General features: G+C 47.1%; 1 protein-coding gene across 2 annotated transcripts in view; it reads left to right on the forward strand.

Moving 5' to 3' along the window:
* Positions 1 to 16857, forward strand: part of XPO7 (exportin 7) — an 86489-nt gene extending 69632 nt beyond the window's left edge. For both annotated transcript variants that reach the window (XM_078861593.1, XM_078861594.1), the window contains 4 exons: positions 132 to 295; positions 8925 to 9023; positions 9839 to 9966; positions 11310 to 16857. In XM_078861593.1, the coding sequence (XP_078717719.1) occupies positions 132 to 295; positions 8925 to 9023; positions 9839 to 9966; positions 11310 to 11406 (488 nt within the window). In that variant the 3' untranslated portion in view covers positions 11407 to 16857. The remainder of the gene's footprint in view (positions 1 to 131; positions 296 to 8924; positions 9024 to 9838; positions 9967 to 11309) is intronic.
* Positions 16858 to 18388: the final 1531 nt, after the last annotated feature.

The raw sequence follows: 18388 nt of genomic DNA on the forward strand, positions 1-18388 counted from the left end.
AAGCCAGGTCGCGTGAAATAATAGCAGCATTCTTAAACGCCATCACTGGTATCTTAATCGCGGCGATGCCCCGCGTTTTAGCGGAGGATGATGATGACAGTTGCGTTTGCTGTTGCTGCCGGCGCGCACAGACACCATGGTGTGCACCAGCTGCTGCGCAAGCCTCGACCACATGGTCACGTACCTCTTCAAGCAGCTCTCCCGCAACGGCAAGAAGCGGCCCGCGTCCGCCGTGCCGCAGGATCGCGACCGCCTCCTCCACATCCTGCAGCAGCGGCCGGACATCATGCAGCAGGTGCGCCCTCAATTGAATCTCCTTTTGGGCTTTGTGGGTGGGGAGACGAGAGCTTATGGGCAAGCACCTATGGTCAGTGCTTCATTTTCTTCCTGAATATATTTTAGTAGAATGGATTAGACACATGACTAGTTGTCACTGCCATAATGAAAGGTTTTCTCGATGTGGTGTGTCAGAGGTGGAAATGTTTTCTAGGTCGCTGGCCTGGACAGAGATCCACCTCAATTAACAGAATCACAGAATGCTCTATTTTTGCTGGAGTAACCGATGAGTTATGAAGTTCTTTTTCACAGATGTCCAGTCGAGGCAGGTCAGAACGTTACAACAGTAAACGATACAAAAACACGATAAGAGTGCAAAGTATAGGAGAGGTAAACAAATGACTTAATGAAGCCCAAGCTTTGGTCATTTGTGTTTTCCACCAATCCAATCATGGATAAACTCTCCATTGCCCACGATTCGTATGGTTGCAGATGAACCATCCTCTTTTGGTTCTTCGCCATGGTCTGGCTTAATTATGAGCTGCTTCTCACTCGTCGAGAGTCAGTCAGTGACTCAGTGCCCATGTGACCGCAACCCATACCAGCAGAAAAAACTTATTACTTAAAAACATCCACGATGAACAGAGTTGATGAACAATGAACACAGATTATGTCATATCTTCACCCCCATTCTACATAGGTAAGAATATCTTTTCAAAGCTCAATTTACATATGTTTTACATTCTTCGTGTTATTCTTTTATCAACCTAGGGGAGGCCTGGGACAGACCTTGATGCCTCTTGCCACTGACGTTTGTCCGCCCAAGTATTGACTCCGGGTCGCTGGGATTTATCTGGTTGTGCAAAACATCGGTGCAAAGGTTCTGCACTTTTGTGTGCACGCACGCACACACTCATGCATGCGGGCTCCTTAATCCCCTCAAGGCATGGGTTAGTAATGAATGAGTTTCTGTTTGGGAGGTGTGAGATCGCTTGCACTGGGAGACTTGGTAATGAACTCGGGCGGGTTTTGTCTCGAACCAGGTGAGAGGCCTTTGATAAACAGTATCGGTCGATCACAAATCCGTAACCTGTGGGTGTTCCGTCAACAGGTCGTTCTTATCCGCGTGGCTGACAGTTGAGAGCAGCACCGACAGCGCTCAAAATGAAAGTGTCTGCCACCTTTTATGTAGGAGGAAAGTCCCGCTGTAACAATGGGATGGCCTTTGAACTGCAGCTTTGTTAAAATAAATTATTCCTTCTGATTGTTGCGATTCAGCACCGTTATGAAAGGAAGCAGTCCTTCGGCAGGGTGTTATTTTTAACGCGTGGGTGTGGACGGATCTGGAGAAATCGGATCTGTCAAGAGGTGCCATATATGTACTGAGCTCGCATTGGCTTCCTTACAAACGGCTTCATGCTTAATCGCTGTACCCTGTCAACACAAGAAGTCCTCCTGATGTCACCATTTGCCGCTTTGATGAAGTTCAATAGAAGCGAGGCTGTAAAGGTGAGGCAGAAAACTATGTTAATACCGCTTGTCCTTTACAATGTGTCATGCTTGCTGTCTCTTTCTTTTGTTACTTTGTTAAAGGTGTTGGTTATCTTTGTAAGCAATCAATTTGTGTCATACTCTGTAAATAACCTGATCACCGTCGTTTGTACCAAACAGAAAGAAATTGTCAGGAAAAGGATATCTCAAGAAGTGAATTGTTGTCACAGATGAGTATCTTACAGTGAAAAGAATTCTCAGGCACTTGTGGGTTTTTTGAACAGTTGGAAATGCCATTGATAGCTTGCCCTCGCAGTTATTTACAAGGAATGGCAACTTGCGTCCCAGCCTGGAGCCAGGTGACAGGTCAACGCAGCGCCAACCCGCCATAAAACAAACAGAAACACGGCGGCAAGCCCTGGATTGCGCTCACGTTCCCTCCGGCAAAGCGCCTCGCCATCCGTCAGATGGGCACGTCTTACCTGTGAGCCCACGCGCTGACAGTTTCCCCCAGCAACGGAGGTCACGACCCCTTTACGGCTTGTGGCCTAGAGGTTAAACTGCGCCGACGTCGCACTGTACGTTGCATACCCGCAGCGGCGTCGACGGTAGCGGCGACGATGGCGCTTGTTAATATATCATCATCGCTCACACGCCTGGCGCTAGCCCTTGGTAATGTGGCCGAGGCAAAGCAGCTCCTCCTAGCTCTCCACCCAACCAAATCACCACGGCCGGTGCGTCAACCCCGCCGGCATGCGTTCGTTAAGGAGGAGGGGGGGGGTCAGCGCCCGTGATTTTAACAATTGCACGGGGTAGTTTTATTCGCACGTAGTAAATTTATAGACACGCGCCGACCTGCCGTTGGGTTTTAATGGCCATCGCCTGTGCGCTTGAGTTTGTCCCCCGCAGTGTTTTTATCAGGGGACGTGATCAGATCGGATCCAGTGAGCCCTCAGCTCAGAATAAAGCACGCTAAACGCAAGCCCACCCAGCTGCTATTTTATTGCGGGTTTTTCAGTTGCTATAAACAGATACGTCTTAGTTGCTATAAACAAATGCCTTACGTTTACAGTACAACTATGTTGGCATTCTTTCCTTGCGTTGGTGAATAACGATATCGAAAAAATATAATGAACTCTTAACTGGTAAGTAACTGAACAATGCATCACGATAAATAGGAGGTCCAATTGACAGTGGAGCCTGTTTAAACCAGATCAATTACTTTTATCATCTCTGTTTTTCATAAAGGAATTAGGTAAGCAGTACTAATGCCCGCGCGGCTCCACGTCTGAACGGTAGCCCATCTTCTGAAAGCTGCTTCCTTTCCACGCGCGCACAGAGCCTCTCCGTCTGGCCGATATGACTCGTTTCGCTCCTTACGGTAACATTTCGGGAAGGTGAATTACTTTTAAATGTCCCTCAAAGAGTATCAGATGTATAGACAAGTTGGCCATCGAATTACTGGGGCCCCTTCTTTAATGGTTTGTTGTGCTGGCATTAATGCTTGTTTCCTGTCCAATAACGTGGCTGAGTAATGGCTTCGTTCCCTGTGGCTGTCAGCACTGGAGCCTGCCTTGTCTGGGGACGGAGACAGCACCTCCTCTTTGACGCTGCCCCCCCCTCCCCTCTTCTCCCTCGTCCCCCCCACCCGACACGTCCCAGCGATCTCCCCACTGCGCAGCTCCCCCCCCCCCGGCCGCCCCCTCCCTACTCCTGTTCCTCTTTCCCCACCCGAAACCACCCCCACCTCCACCCTCCTCGCCCTCCCCTTTCGCCGTGCACCCTTTTGCGATAATGATAACTTATTGATGAAGTCGGACTGGTTTTGCAGACTTTCACATTGAGGGAACGTGTGGGGGCGCCAGGTGAAGCGGCCGTCACACGCCGAGTGCAACGACAAAAAAAACAGCAGAAGCGAGGAATCCGGCGCGCTGGAATCGGATACATGTTACAGGCGTGTGTGTGTGTGCCGGCGCACCGTGGAATGTGTGAGAAAGACGGCGGCCCTGGCACCCAGCTTGCCTTTTGGGGGGCTGCTTACTGTAAGTGAGGCAAATGAGGCGCGTAATGGCCGGTTTTGTCGGCGTTATTAAGCCGATGAACAGGGGGAGGGCACGGGATTATTGCCACGTCTTCGCGTCTTCGCCACTCCCCACGGCGCGCATTGGCAAATGACGTTGGGCGAGCCTTTGTTGCGGAATTGAAAGTGGTCCGTGCGCTCACGTGATGCACCGATATTTGCGACTCGATTGCAAAAAAGCATAATAAAGAAATGTCTTGCCTTCTGCACCATGTTTCCGAACCGCGATATATAATCAAACTTGGAATGAGTCATTTAGTGTTCACGAGCTGCATTATACCTCTGTTCTTTAAGGAATATGGAATTTGCAATGAAAAAAATGGACTGCGTATCAGAAAAGTCCCTAGGGGGGCAGCACTTTGATGTGATGAGTACCAAGCCACTCCTACGCCACACGTGTTCCAGGGCCTGTCCGTGTATGCCTTGGGCTTCCATCACAGTGTAATGTACCTATACGTGGCTTACAAGTGACAAGAATAATTCTAAAAACTCTCTTTTGGCCCATTTCCCGGGAGAGGAGGGGGGTGGGGGTGGTGTTGGGAGGGGGGTTTTCGTTCTGCTAGAATGAGAAAAGAAATTCACCGCCCAAGATCGTTATCTGCAGCTCCGCCGTCTCTGGATCCGCTGGGGCGGCAGCTGCTGCCAGGTTCGGCGGGCCGATCAAAGTGCCGCGTCCTCAGACCTGGGTGCCTCTGATTAAACCACGGGACAGGTTGCATTTGACCTATCCGTCTCCCCGTACTGTGATGCACGGCAGCGGCGTTTGAGATAGCGAACCATTAGGGCTACCTGGGATTATCAAATATTCGAAGGGGAGGGTGCGAGGAAGAAGCCTTCCTCAACGTCACTGCCAGACAGGCGTAGGGCCGACTGTTTTGCCATTTTAGAACTGGCGGCAGTTCTTTGTTGTTGTTATAAGTTGATTGAATTTTTCCCCTGCTTATACTCTAGAGGGTAAACTATCGCTGAAGGGAGATGTGGCGGGATTTTCAGCAGAGGAGCTGTTGCAACAAATCAACGGGTCTTTGTATGCGAGCAGAGCGTGATTTACCTGGTCATGACACCTGGCTTGCGCCTTTGTGCGTCTGCCGCTGCTTGTTTGCCGTCGTTGCGCGAGCTTGTCGGGACCACCGCCTGACCCGGTTGCGACAACGCAGGTCTGCCCGCGTTTGCGTGACAGAGGCGGTGTCATCTCCCCCCCCCCTTCCCATAGTTGCGGCGACCGCATGCGCCGCTGGGAAGGAATCGGCAGATGAAAAACGCTGGTGCCTTACCACGCAGCCTAATGGAGACGCCAAGAGAGACAGTTTATGAAGTATCGCCGCACTTTGGTTGTAGCGTGCACAAAACGACATGTTCAAATGTACAGCACTATAAAACTAGATCATTATTATTTTAAAGACAAACGTCTCCCGTACAGCCTTATCAGACTGTTGCGACAAGTGCTGTTAGCGAGCACCTTCGATACATGCACACACACACACGGCATATAATTACTTATGACTTATACCAGCTGCAGGCTTGCCTGCCAACCTATAGTGAAGATAAGCGTCAGTGTTTCCAGGGTTCGACTGCTGATAAAATTACTCCCTCCCGTGAACCGTGCAGCGGTTTATAATTAACGTGCAATTGCGCATGTGATGTGTTCTGGCCAAAGAGGTATATTACAGCAGGGAATGGTATTTTGAAAGGTAATGCAAATGATGAAGTCCGCGTGTGTATTACTCTGCACAATCTATTAGCGGCTTGTGTTCAACACATTTTACCTGCTCTTTGGTATGCGGGCACTTAGGCCACGTGGAGCCTGGGCAAATAATTTTTCTTCAGCATTCACCCCACAAAGAGCGGCAGCACCTAGGGGACAGTGTGAGCGTGAAGAGACAGAGTCGCTGTGAGTGAGGAAAGCCAGAGGTGATACGTACAGCCAGGGTCCCCGCGTGGCGGCGAGCCAGCTAGCAGGAACTTGGGAGAGCAAGGAGGAGGTTTGGAGATGGAGGAAGGGGAGGGGCTGGCAGCAAAAGAGACAGGCCGAGGAGACTCCTCACCCTAAATGTGTCTGACCTTTGATCCCTGGGGCAGTGGCAGCTGGCCTTCGTCAGAGCTCCTTCCTCGTCATCACCGTCACGGGACTGCCACCCCCCCCCTAAGATGAGCGGGAGCCCTCGCAAGCGCCCCCCACCCCAGTTCCCCGGCCATCCACCCCCTCCAAAAGCGCGGTTCCCAGAAAGAGACGGATAGCTGCGTCTTGTTGATGGTAAAGAGGGCGGCCGTGAACCGCTGTGTCGGAATGCTGGAGTTCACTTGCCTGGCGCCACGCTGCCTGCCTCCCAGCAGGCCCGCACCCCGTTTCACCCACACCAGCACCGACAAGGCTCGCTCGCGCCCCTGCACCGCTAAATTATTTATTTGTTTCTTCCTGTCGTTTGTTTCGTGCGGTTTCTTTACGCTTATTACCGCCGAGTCGCATCGCAGTCCCAACGCCACACCCCTCGTGCACATTGGCCTCGCTGCAGGTTAAACGAGTAACGTAGACACGCAGCGGCAGCGGCATTTGTTTGACGTTAACTGATAACCACACTTACAATTTGACCTGGGTCAGTGCTCCGCCGACTGTAGCCGCATCGTTAACGAGCGAAGGGCTGCATTTGTCCCGCTTGTGAGAGAAAAGGTGAGGTTTGTTTCTTATATTGGGAACCACACCCATCTGATTGCATGACAGGTGTCAAGTGAGTTGTCATTGTGGAGCATTTAACATTCCGTTCCCGCACTGCGCACCCCTTGCACATTGTCAACTTGTCGTTGGCAGATTCAGAAAAACATCCTCCCTTGCGAATCTTCAATTCCAGTGGATTTTGTTGCAGGTGGGGGTGTGTGTTATTTCTTACATATTTATCTCATTGTCTGTCCTTATTTAAGGACTGGGTGGCTGTTATGCCACAAGTAGACAAAACGCTCCTTAAGCCTGGCTGATGACTTCTGTCTGGTGCCCATTTGCAAAACTGGTTCTGCCAAGACGGAGAGATTGATCGGGACGAGATGGGGCTCCGCCAACACGTGAACCGCACACCGTGGGGTTTTTTATTTCCCTCTACTTGACAATTTTTTGGGGGCTTCGTTGACAGTAGCCACTTCGCCGCCAGTAACTCAGAGGGCGAGTGAAGTTCACGCTCATCAGAGCCCCACCAGGAGCGCGCGTGCACACGTGCGTGCAAGCGGCGCTCATGTGGCCGACTGACGGGATCCATGCGGACGTTGCTCCTCGCCACGCAGGTAGAGGAGGGAGAGAGATTGAGAGGCGCACTCGGCTACGTTTGGGGCGGTCGCGCCCTCCACTCTTGTCGGATCACTGCGCTGACTCGACGTGTGCTTTGTTCATTATTCGTATACTTTGCACACGTTTGTTCGGGGAAGGCGCCAGTGTCATTTGTTGCAGTTGCACCACTGTGTCCCTGATTCGGTCGCTCGGTAGATCCTCCTCCGCAGACTGATTAGTCCCCTGTGTGTGGGATCTGTTGAGCCACGCTCGTACCTATCGCACGCATGTGCCTGTCTCTTTATGCTCGTTTTCGTCCTTTGATTCAGTCAGTTTGTGCATGTTGTTTTGTGTTTGGTTTGAGGGCTAAAATAACGAGCGACATTTTCCAAGTGGCACTTTCTTCCACTGAACCTCGTACAAATGTACCCTCAACATATTTCTTCGTTTCATATTTCGCATCTCTTAAACTTTCTTGCTCGTTTTAAGAATGAAAATGTTTGGATGTATCCAGGTGGCTCACTTTAGTCTGTTGTCAGAGCATTTGTTTGGAAGGTGTGGCCTTTTCCACAGGAAAGCTGCGGTGGCGATGCATTAGGGCACCGTGTGCTTATGTATGTTTGTTGAACTTCTCTCACACCTTACATAGCCAACCGTGCTAATCGGAGGTGTGAAGGGGAAAGGACAGCAAACTAAACCCAAACAAAAGTTTAGTTTTCAACCTAGATTTAAAAGTGCATAGCTGGAGTGGTTTCCTGATATCGGAAGGAAGCGTTGTCCAACACGGCAGCAGAAGCGCGGATCTGAAAGCGCACGATGCAGTGACCGTCTTTGTTCGATGGCTCGCCTAAAGCCGCTGCTGCGAGCATGATCGGAGTTGACGTGTTTGTGAACATGATGTCTAACTGACGTGGACTCAACTGCCGGCTTGCGAATAAGGCGTTTTGGTATTCAATGATTAAGTCAGCTCTTAAATTACAAGTTCCAAAAATCATGTGTATAGTTCAAAATACAGTATATATAACACAAAGCAAATGCCATTTATTTTTCTGTTTATTTTCTTGATAAGTTACCATGTTAGTAAATGCAATAAGTTTCTGCACAAAAAAATAACACTTTCGGTCATCAGCCCCAGTTTTCATCTGGATGGTTATTTTATATTTTATTGTTGCATGCAGAATTGTCTATACTAATGCATTACCCACAAATCTCTACTCTGGCACATAATGCATATTTGCAAGTGTCAAATATGTTACTTAATGTGCAAGATTATATTGAAACTATGTTCAATCAAACATAACTATACAATATGTTGGGGTATAATGCATGTACGGTAAATATTCTTGATGTTTCCTAAAAGCTGAAACATGAAATGAAAACTCTCAGTCAGGAAGCAGCAGTGGATTTGTTTAAACGTGTTATGGTCATATATTAAGCATTAATAATGTCATCATTAATACTTGATTATGCTTCAACAGTGCACAAACCGGTTGCTACATGTACATGCGAAATACTTGAAACCACTCGGCAGTATAATTTAACATTTACAATTCATAAACTCTCTCCTTGAACCTGTTTTTGATTGATTGCATTTTTTTTCGCGGGTTTACGAGAATGACCCACCGGAGGGCCTTGGTTTTTGAAGCAGAACAATTGTTAACATACGATTGATTTGCTTTGTATCGATTGTCGTGTGTGTGTATCGATGTGATGAAGTCTCCACGCACTTCTCTCAGTCAGAAGGGTTCTTCGCAAAAGCTCCGCTTGCAGAGGAAGTGCTCATTTGAATGATAGGACCGCGCGTCTGCCTTTTCCACGTCGCAGATGCTCTCCACGGTGCTGAACATCATCATGTTCGAGGACTGCAGGAACCAATGGTCCATGTCCCGCCCGCTACTCGGCCTCATTCTCCTCAACGAGAAGGTAAGCAAGGGGGTGGCAGCGCTGCGGGAGATTTCACCGGACCTTTGTTCGACGCAGCATATTAATGATACTGAGAAAATGGCTTTGGTTCGTGCTGCATTTTAAGTTCATGGGAAAATAATTGCATTCCAGAAATTGCGAAACATAAGGAATGGTAGGTTTCTAGATAGATAGATGTTTTGACCACGTATAAGGGATTCCTCACCATTGATAACTTCAGAAGTGAGTGATTGCTCACCGTTCATCAGCCCACAGCATGCTTAAAGTATGTTCTTACAGCCCCCTACGATGGACAATGCATCGGGGACGGTAGGGGGGCTAACTCCAGCAGTGGATTACCATAGGACTCTGTAAAAAATTAACCCGTAAAAACAAAGTTTTTCACTATAAATTCTTTATATGCGTGGTGGCTAGAGTCCTCTCGTCCTCTGGCTTGAGATGGCTGCTACCTATGGGTCAGATGATTGCCTGCCACCATTAAGCAATTGGTAATTAAATATAATTTTTTTATTCCTAAAAAGTGTAAAATTTTGGGGGAAAAAATTCACGAAAATAAATTGTCACGCACAACGAGTCTGTGTGCAAAATGTCAGCTCGATTGGATCACGGGAAGTGGGTTAAAAAACGACCGAAAGATTTGCACGGTCGTAAGCGCGCAAGCAAGCAAGAAAGCAAGCAAGCAAGTGAACTTAATATAAAAGATTAAAAAATAAGGCTGCACTGAGGATTGGAGTTTCTATTTCGAGGGGAGATCTGCAGCAAAACTTAGTTCCCCCCCCCCTCCCCCCGGTGCGATGCTGTCTTGGCGTGTGCAGTATTTTACGGAGCTGCGTAACAACATCGTGAGCAGCCAGGCCCCGGAGAAGCAACAGGCCATGCACCTGTGCTTTGAGAACCTCATGGAGGCCATCGAGCGAAACCTGCTCACCAAGAACCGTGACAGGTGAGCGGCCCTGACCCAGCACGTTCTCCTCAACACTCGCAATGTTTAGCCCTGGCTGGGAATCGAACTCAGGTGACCCAAGTTCATATATGGCCCGCGTGCGCACGATTACGCAATCGGGTTATAGTTCGTGGACAAATAATATATATTGTTTTAATTACCACGTTTAAACATTTCCTTCACTGTGGCGACGGACCTCCGATTGGCACGGTTGGCTACGTACGGCGCGAAAGAAGTTCAACATACATACGTGCGACCGATGGCGTGAACACGGCATCCTGCACGAACGGAGAGCCGTGTGGATTATGGCGATAGCGCACACTAGGGGCGTTGTTTCTCATATTCAGATTAATTGGGAAAAATCCGATAGGAAATTTCAGATAATTTGTAAAAATAAATTGTTTTGGATTGATCTGAAAATTTGCCATCACGGCAAGGTGACTTCGCGTCCTAAAAGTTGCTTTTCGTGCATCATGTGATTTTACTTTGTTAGCACAACGACGTGTAAAATTATACAAATTTGTTACATATTACAAGTTACATTTTACCATTTGATATGCGTCCCGATCATGCATGTGTCTTTTGACAAGACAGCACGTGAACCTGCTGAGCCCATGTTTGCGTGGATTATGGTCCCATAATGCACGAGCAAGTCCATATCTCTCCAGTTTCATGGTCTCAGCTCTGACAGTTCATGCAATTGTAAAACCCAAGACTTGTACGTATTTAATTCAGAAGTACTACAACATTTTAAAGAATATTTGTGCACAAGGAGTCAAACAATGCATTCATTCATCGATTATTAGATACATGCATAGAGTTGTCTCTTTAAGAATCAGATGTTTTTATAATTCTTCCATGTTGTATGTAATGAGTTCACATCACCCTTACCAGCTGCTAAGAGGCACACTACCATGCACAGAAATGTTAAAGATAGAATCAATTTTCGGTTCGAATCATGAATCCCAATTGTTAGAATTAATTCAATCGCTGAGGAAGGTGAATTCTTCCACCGAGACATTGTACAGTAGTTGGTAAATGTAGCAGTATTCGCCATATTTACTTTGAATTGATGTATGTTGAACTTCTTTCGCACCATACGTAGCTAACTGTGCTAATCGGAGGTGCCGGGAAAGGACAACAAACTAAACCCAAAAAGCAGTTGTAAAGAAATGAGTTTCCTATCAAAAAGACTTTTCTGATGACTTGCAATCTTATATCCACTCCCAAAACGACTTGACTACCCCTTACTTGACCTGAAACACTTGTATGCACACGGAGTGTTTGAAAGACACGGGGTGAAACGAATCTAAAGATAACAGCTGCTGTCCTTGTGTCCCCAGGTTCACGCAGAACCTGGCCATCTTCAGGAGAGATGTCAACGACTCGCTCAAATCTATGTCACCGTTTGCAGCCAACAGTGTGGACATGATGAGCTGAGGTCATCTGCCTACAAGGGTGACTGACTGTCATCACGGGTTTTGGGTTGGGGGGCAAGGGCGGACGTGGGAGGGAGGAGGGTGTTAGGGGAATCTTTTTTCAGCCTCTTGGCCTGGTTTCAGCTCAGGGGTCCGCCGTTCAGCGAGCAAGTCAAAGCTTCCAGAGTTCGTCACCTGCCCCCCCCCCCCTGACAAACAATACAGAAAGCCTAGTTGTAAAGGACACTAAAAATAAATGATGAAAACAACTTTAAGCCATCCTGGTAATCTCATGAGTTCTAGTGCATCGGTTGCCCCCCCCCCCCCACCTTTGCATTGATTGGCAAGCCTTTGATGCTGGACCAAAGTGGAGTGGTTTTTGTTTTTATTTTGTGAGCATCTTGGTCTCGTTCTGAGTGATGACACCGTCAGCGTCTCTTGGCTCAGTTGGTCCTGTCCGATCGTCCAGAGTCTCGGATGTGTAATTTTCACCAAACAGCGTGTGGTGGCTTGTGAAACCCCATTTTGCTGGCCACTCCATGCACATGCGATAGAATTGAGTCGGGGAAAACAGGCTCGTGTCAGTCATTTTAAAACTACATTTATTTCAAGGTCTATCAGTGTTTTGTCATAGCTTACATAGTGCACCCATGTGCCCGTGGAGAAGAAATGAGCAATCCACCCGCTTGCCATCCGGGCGAAGTCTGCTTGGCTGAGAAATTGACTGTTGTTTTTAACGATCTCAGCATGAATTAAAAACTAAAGGAAGGCGACAGTCTAGCAAAAAGCGACAATCGACAATGCGAACATTTTACTGGAGGAAACCATGCCGAACAGATTTGCTATGTCAGTGTTTTCTTTACTCTCTTTGTCTTTTTCACTGCCACATTATGCACATTGCACGCCCCCTAATAAAGCTCAGCGGTGATACTCGACTTTTTAAAAAAAATCAGACAGTAAATACACTTATCAATTGCTATCAACAGCATTCGCGAACAAAACAAAAAAACGCTCAGTTGAGAAATTGCGGCGACTTGATATATTTTCGTTTGGTACGATTCCGGGTGCCGTGCCTGCCAAACCAGCGGCTCAAGAGATTTGGAAACAAAACGATGCGATATCTCGTGCGCGCCAAGTGTCCCGTCTCCCCCCGTGGACGCGTTCACCGCATGTGCTGCATAGGGGAGAGCCTTGTTTTGGCAAGGCACCCACATGGAGCACACGACGGAGGGTCATTAGGTGCGGACGCACGCAGCCCACTTGTTTTCGCATTCTCCGAATCATTCCCGAAATCTCAGAAGTGCAACTTTAGTTTTGCTCATGTGTTCCAAGCGGACAAGTTGGCCTAATTGAGTCAGCGGGCAGCATAATATGTTCACGCGAGCCCCCTCTGAATGAATTCTCATGCACGCGCTTGAGTGTGTGTGTGTACCTACTGGGAGAGCGGTAGTGTAGTGGTTAGCGCGCTACGCTACGAACCTGGCGACCCGAGTTAGATTCCCGCTCACGGCCAACACCAGTGACGATTATTTGAACCGGTCTTGGGCCTCCACTAGGTCGAGTCAGCCTCAAATGAGTACCTGGTGCGGTGTGTAAACATCACCACTGGGAAGACAAAGGCGGTCGGGCCTGGTCCTGGCCATCCACCCCCTCATGGTGCCGTGCCGGCCTTCATAGGTGCTCGCTAACAGCACTGGCCCCAACAGTCTGTAAGGGCTACACAGGGGACCTTTGTCTTTGTACCCTCTACCTGCTGTGTCGACACCCCCAGTTTAGTGAGTGCAGCCTCTGTTTTATCTTTTGAGAGGTACATTAACAAGTTTATAAAGCACATTTATTTTCAAGATAACCAATGCTAACTTCATTGGAACACCTTACAAGCCATCTTTAATAGTTTTTATTGTCACATCTGCACAGATGACTGCACAGTGAACTTAATATTTCACTTTTTTTCATCCTCTTAATCTGCCTACTCTCAACAAAAGGCTGTGTCCTGGGCAATGAGATTTTGGTGGGTTTATCGAGATGTTCCAGGACATTCCTCATTTGAGAAATACCAAACGCTCCACTCCATGAACACCTGATCTGGAACCACACTTATGCTCGAGAATACATCTGTACGAATTAAAATAAGTGGAAAATGGGAGCTCACCAAATTGCTATTGGCTGGCGTAACAGATGAATGGGTGAGTAAATAAGCCGCCTGACAATACAAACCCCGTCATGGATTTCAGCTGCGAGCAGTCTCTTCCCAAAATAAAACTCAAACTTCGAGGGTTGTTGCTGGCTGGTGCAGTGCAACTTTGTCTTACAAACCTTAATGAAGTGGGGAGCACGTCTGCCAAACGAACAGCTTTAACGCACAAACACACGCACAAACACACGCCTTCAGCCTCATGGCAAAGGTGGTGTTATATGTTATAATAGGGTTCAACGTTAGCTCCATTCCCATCGCCCAGCATAATGTGGTTTGTCATGTTATGAATGGGATAATAATGTAATTGTAGTTATTTCTTTTTCAATCCACGCCGCATCTTTTATGGGCATTGGTTGAGCATATTTCACCGTGCTAAGGAGCAGTGCTGATTGGTCAATTGGCGGGAGAGGGTACGGGACCCGTTCCGATGTCCACTGGCCACTCGCGGTTAGCCTGGGGCAGGAGTCAACTCAGGTCGCCAGGTTCCTGGAGCCGTGCCCGAGCTTTTTGCTGCCATCTCTACGCCGTTTAAGTACGACGACGACGACATGCTAAGGATACAGAACACTTGGCGCTGGGGTTTTGTATTTTTTAAAAAAAGTGGACAAACTTCTGTGAATGGAATGACGTCTTCAAGTCGCACAGACGCGACGCAGCTTCGGAGGGCGCACGGCTGTCCTGCTGGACAGCGTAGAGCCCCTCGGTGGGCGTTTGATTTCACAGTTTGATGTGTCTTTAACACTGACAGGATTATTAGATAAGCAGTGGGGACCTATCTCCCCCTTTTGTTGTTGGGCCCCATAGAATCAACATCGGATAGGGATCTTACAAAAGCAATTGTCGCAGAGTCTCCATCCGGGTCACATTTGTTTTGGCTGGCCTTTCGCGATAATGTGAGATAGCACGGCGTTTGTGGGAGATGTGCTGCTGCACATAAACTTTATTTCGCCGACTTACGTTTGGATTTGAAGTGCAGTATGATTTTTTGTGACTATCCAAAACTGATAAACTGAGAATTTTGGCAAAGTAATGTATTATATGAATTAAAAAAAAAGTGTTAAACAAATTTAAGATGTATATATCTACACGTTCAAGTAAACTATTCAAATTTTTAATTATAGGTTTCTTAAGAGATCCAGTTGCAGAGGTATGCTCTCTCAGTGGTGCATAACGTTACTACCACTCATCGGGTAGCAGTTTACAGTTATAAGATAATTTAGCGCGGACGTTAGGACTCTAAATTTACTTGTTATTGTATTATTATGCAGGCTGTTACACCTCGTTTAAAGATGGTTCGCTTAATCTGGATAATTGTTGTTGCATTCTCAGCGTAAAGAGATTGATCCGTGTACCAATGAGCGCATCATCTGCTCGCTTCACGTTCGGGGCCTTGGCATTTTGGGTGACATCCGTCATTTTGATGTTAACGCTATGAAGCATCGTTGATGCGAAACTCTTCCCGGCTGTAACTGAGTGCGTGTGTGTGGGCGTTCACAATGAGCCGCTACCACCAGTTGAACAAAACGTACGTCGTAAAATTTTACGTGCAAAACAACAACCCTGCATATCATTCCCGTAGCCCGTGTCAGCATTGCATTGTATGGAGTGTGTATGTTGAACTTCTTTTGCACCGTACGTAGCCAACCGTGATAATCGGAGTTTGCGATTGGAAGGACAACAAACTAAACGCAAACAACAGTTCTGGAGAAAATAGTTTTCAATCTAGATGATTTAAAAGTGCGCAGCTCCATAGTGACTTTCTAATATCAGAAGCAAGAGGCGTTCCAGACGGCCGCAGAAGCGCATCTGAAAACGCGCGAAGCAGTGAGCGCATTGAGTGAGACGCGTCGTTCAGTGGGCTCGCTGAGCACCCCACCCGATGGAGTCGCAACGTCAGGCTAACATTCTAGCTCTTAAAATGATACTTCCCAGAATTCAAATTGTAAAAAAAAAAATACTGGCAGAATAAGCCCGCTCGCAAAGGTTCGATCAAGTCGCCTGTGCAAACCTCATGTGTTTTTGTCGATATTGCAATTAATTATTAACTCCGTTCATATATCGCGTCGAGTTTAGCGTTTCACACTGTTTGCTGTTATACGCTTGGGGTATGTACATGAGCTGAAACTAGGTGAAGACTTTAAAATGTCCCTCCGACGGTATTTTTATACTTATGCGATTTAGACTCGTTGGAAGTCGACACAGTAACGCTCACTTGGGAGAAATGTAAAAAATGTACATTGATGTAGCCTTTCCAGGTGTATTTGTACAAGATGATAAAAATTTGTACTCATTTCTTTTTTTTCTCGTCGCGTGCCATGTCTGCAGGTATGGGCAAGCGAGTGTGAGAGCGAGTGTGCAAGCGAGTGTGAGAGCGCGGGTTTGAAATGCGCGTGTGTGTGTGCTTGTGTATGTAGGTACGTCGTGTGTTTGCACGTGTGTGTGTGTGAGCATTCTTTCAAGTGTGTGTGTGTACGTGCGTATTTGTGACTGCAAACATGTGGGGAGCGGTGGCACTGTGGTTAGCGCGTTTCGCTACGAACCCAGCGGGTTCGATTACCCGCTCACGGCCTACACCAGTGACGAATGTATGAACCGGTCCTTGGCCTCCCCTAGGTCGACTCAGCCTCAAATGAGTACCTGGTCAGATGCATAAACATCGCCACTTGGGAGACAAAGGTGGTCGGGCGTGGTGCTGGCCACCCACCCCCTCGTGTGCCGTGCCGGCCTTCATAGGTGCTCGCTAACAGCACTTGCCCCAACAGTCTGTTAAGGCTATACGGGGGATCTTTGTCTTTGTTTGCGACTGCGCGATGAATGAGAGTGGGCATGCATGCTTGCATGCGTACGTGTGGAAGCAGGCGCGTGTGTCCGCTCAGTTGTGTGTGCAGCAGACGGCAAACAACCATAGGAAACAGTAACACGGTATAGTTTAGTACAATCCTGCAAGAACCAAATTGCATTTTTTTTTATATTTGTGTTTACAGAATTTGATGTTTTGCTTTAACAATGTATTGTCCCACTGTTGTTATTGAGCCACCGACCTGTTAAAGCTAACTTGGAAACCTTGTGTAATTACCATAGAAATTATATTTCTATGAGGCCATATTCCTATTTACCATTTTTTGTTTATTTGGAAACTTGTTACTGGAGTAAACACATTAGGTAGAATTTGAGACAAACTGCTTACCAGAATGCTGATCCTTAATTGTTAGCAGTGACATAGTGGAGTGATGTCCTGATTGTGTGTTCAAGAATGAGGCATTTAATAAAGAACTGAAAAAAATAACGTGTCCAGTTGATTTCATCGTGAAGTGAAATCCTTGACTTTCTGCTCATGTTTGTGGCCAGTTTTCGCGAGTCATCCAAGGATGCATCGATTCGCCAATTACTATGCTCACAATGTATCGATTGCGTTGTTCGTGTAAGTATCGATTACTGCGCTGACGATCTGTGCACATGAAATGCTCATGCGGCAACCACAACTATTCAAACAAAGCGGAATATTCGACAATACATCAGGATAGTAAATACGGTACAAAATAAAAAAAAACTGCCATTTGTTTTACCGTTAAAAGCGTCTCTTGAGTCCGAAGCCTTCGACGCGGATCCAGCATCTGGATTATTGGACAATTCCTGAAATTGAGTGGTTCTTTCGGTAAAGTCACGTAGAAGGAAAATAATAAAAATAAAATAATTCTCACAACGTTGCGGCCACAACGCGAGCAGCCGTCTTCAGGTGGAGAACAGGTCTGTCGACAGACCTGTTCTCCACCTGAAGACGGCTGTTCTCCACCTGAAGACGGCTGCTTGCGTTGTGGCCGAAACGTCGTGAGAATTATTTTATTATGTTTTATTTATATTATTTTCCTTCTACGTGACGTTACCGAAAGAACCAAGAAGATGAATCCCTGCAGTCACGAAAGCTTTAAATCGAAATGGCGTCGTTAAGTGGCCTGTTTGGCCCTGTCCCGTTGGCCTCTCTCTCCCGTCGCATTTCGCTGCACCAAATGCTCTCTTCCTGCTTGCGTAAGGTTTTCGTATGTACGTTGAAATTCTTTCGCACCGTACATAGTCAACCGTTCTAATCGTCGGTGCCAATAATCGCCTACATAAGCCGCATGAGACTAATCGGTATTGTTATGTACAAGACAATGTGACCTCGTGGGTCAAAGTTCAACGCTAAATGCTGGCAAAATATTACTCGGCAACGTTGTGCAGTCTCTTGAACATAACAGGTCTGTCGAGTCTTAATCCATGTGCCCTGTCTAAAATCCCACGATAGGTCAAGTCAAGCATATTGAGTCTCATCAGCTGAACTGGCACGCAAAGTGTGTCTCTTAAGCTGGAGCTCCAGTTTCAAAGATGCCCTTCATAATGAAAAAACAATTGCTACAATAATATAGAGCACCTGCACAGCGTGTATATATATAGCGAATGTTTAAATGTCACCATTTAAAAAATCATTCCAATGTTTTTTCATGCTTGCATCTGCAGAGTGCATCAGGATACGATACACAGGTCACTCGCTTCTTTAGAAGCTTTTGAAAATGTTCAGCCTAAACAAGATTTTTCTTTTAAACTTATCCGGTAATGTGACGGCGACAGACCTGCACAAGTCCACTTAATCCGTTAAATCGACAGCAAAGGCACTGCAGACTGCTAGAAAATGACAAAAATTCTGCTTTAAAGCTGCATTACCTTTGTCTCCCAAAAGTCTAGTTTCTTCAATTGTACCACCTCCGTCCACAGTCGATGGGCAGGTCGTGTGTGGTGGGGTAAAGCGTGAGTACTCTCACCTTTTCCTAGA

The sequence above is a fragment of the Lampetra fluviatilis genome, chromosome 12 (genome assembly GCF_964198595.1).
Source record: "Lampetra fluviatilis chromosome 12, kcLamFluv1.1, whole genome shotgun sequence".
In the NCBI taxonomy this organism is placed as follows: domain Eukaryota; kingdom Metazoa; phylum Chordata; class Hyperoartia; order Petromyzontiformes; family Petromyzontidae; genus Lampetra; species Lampetra fluviatilis.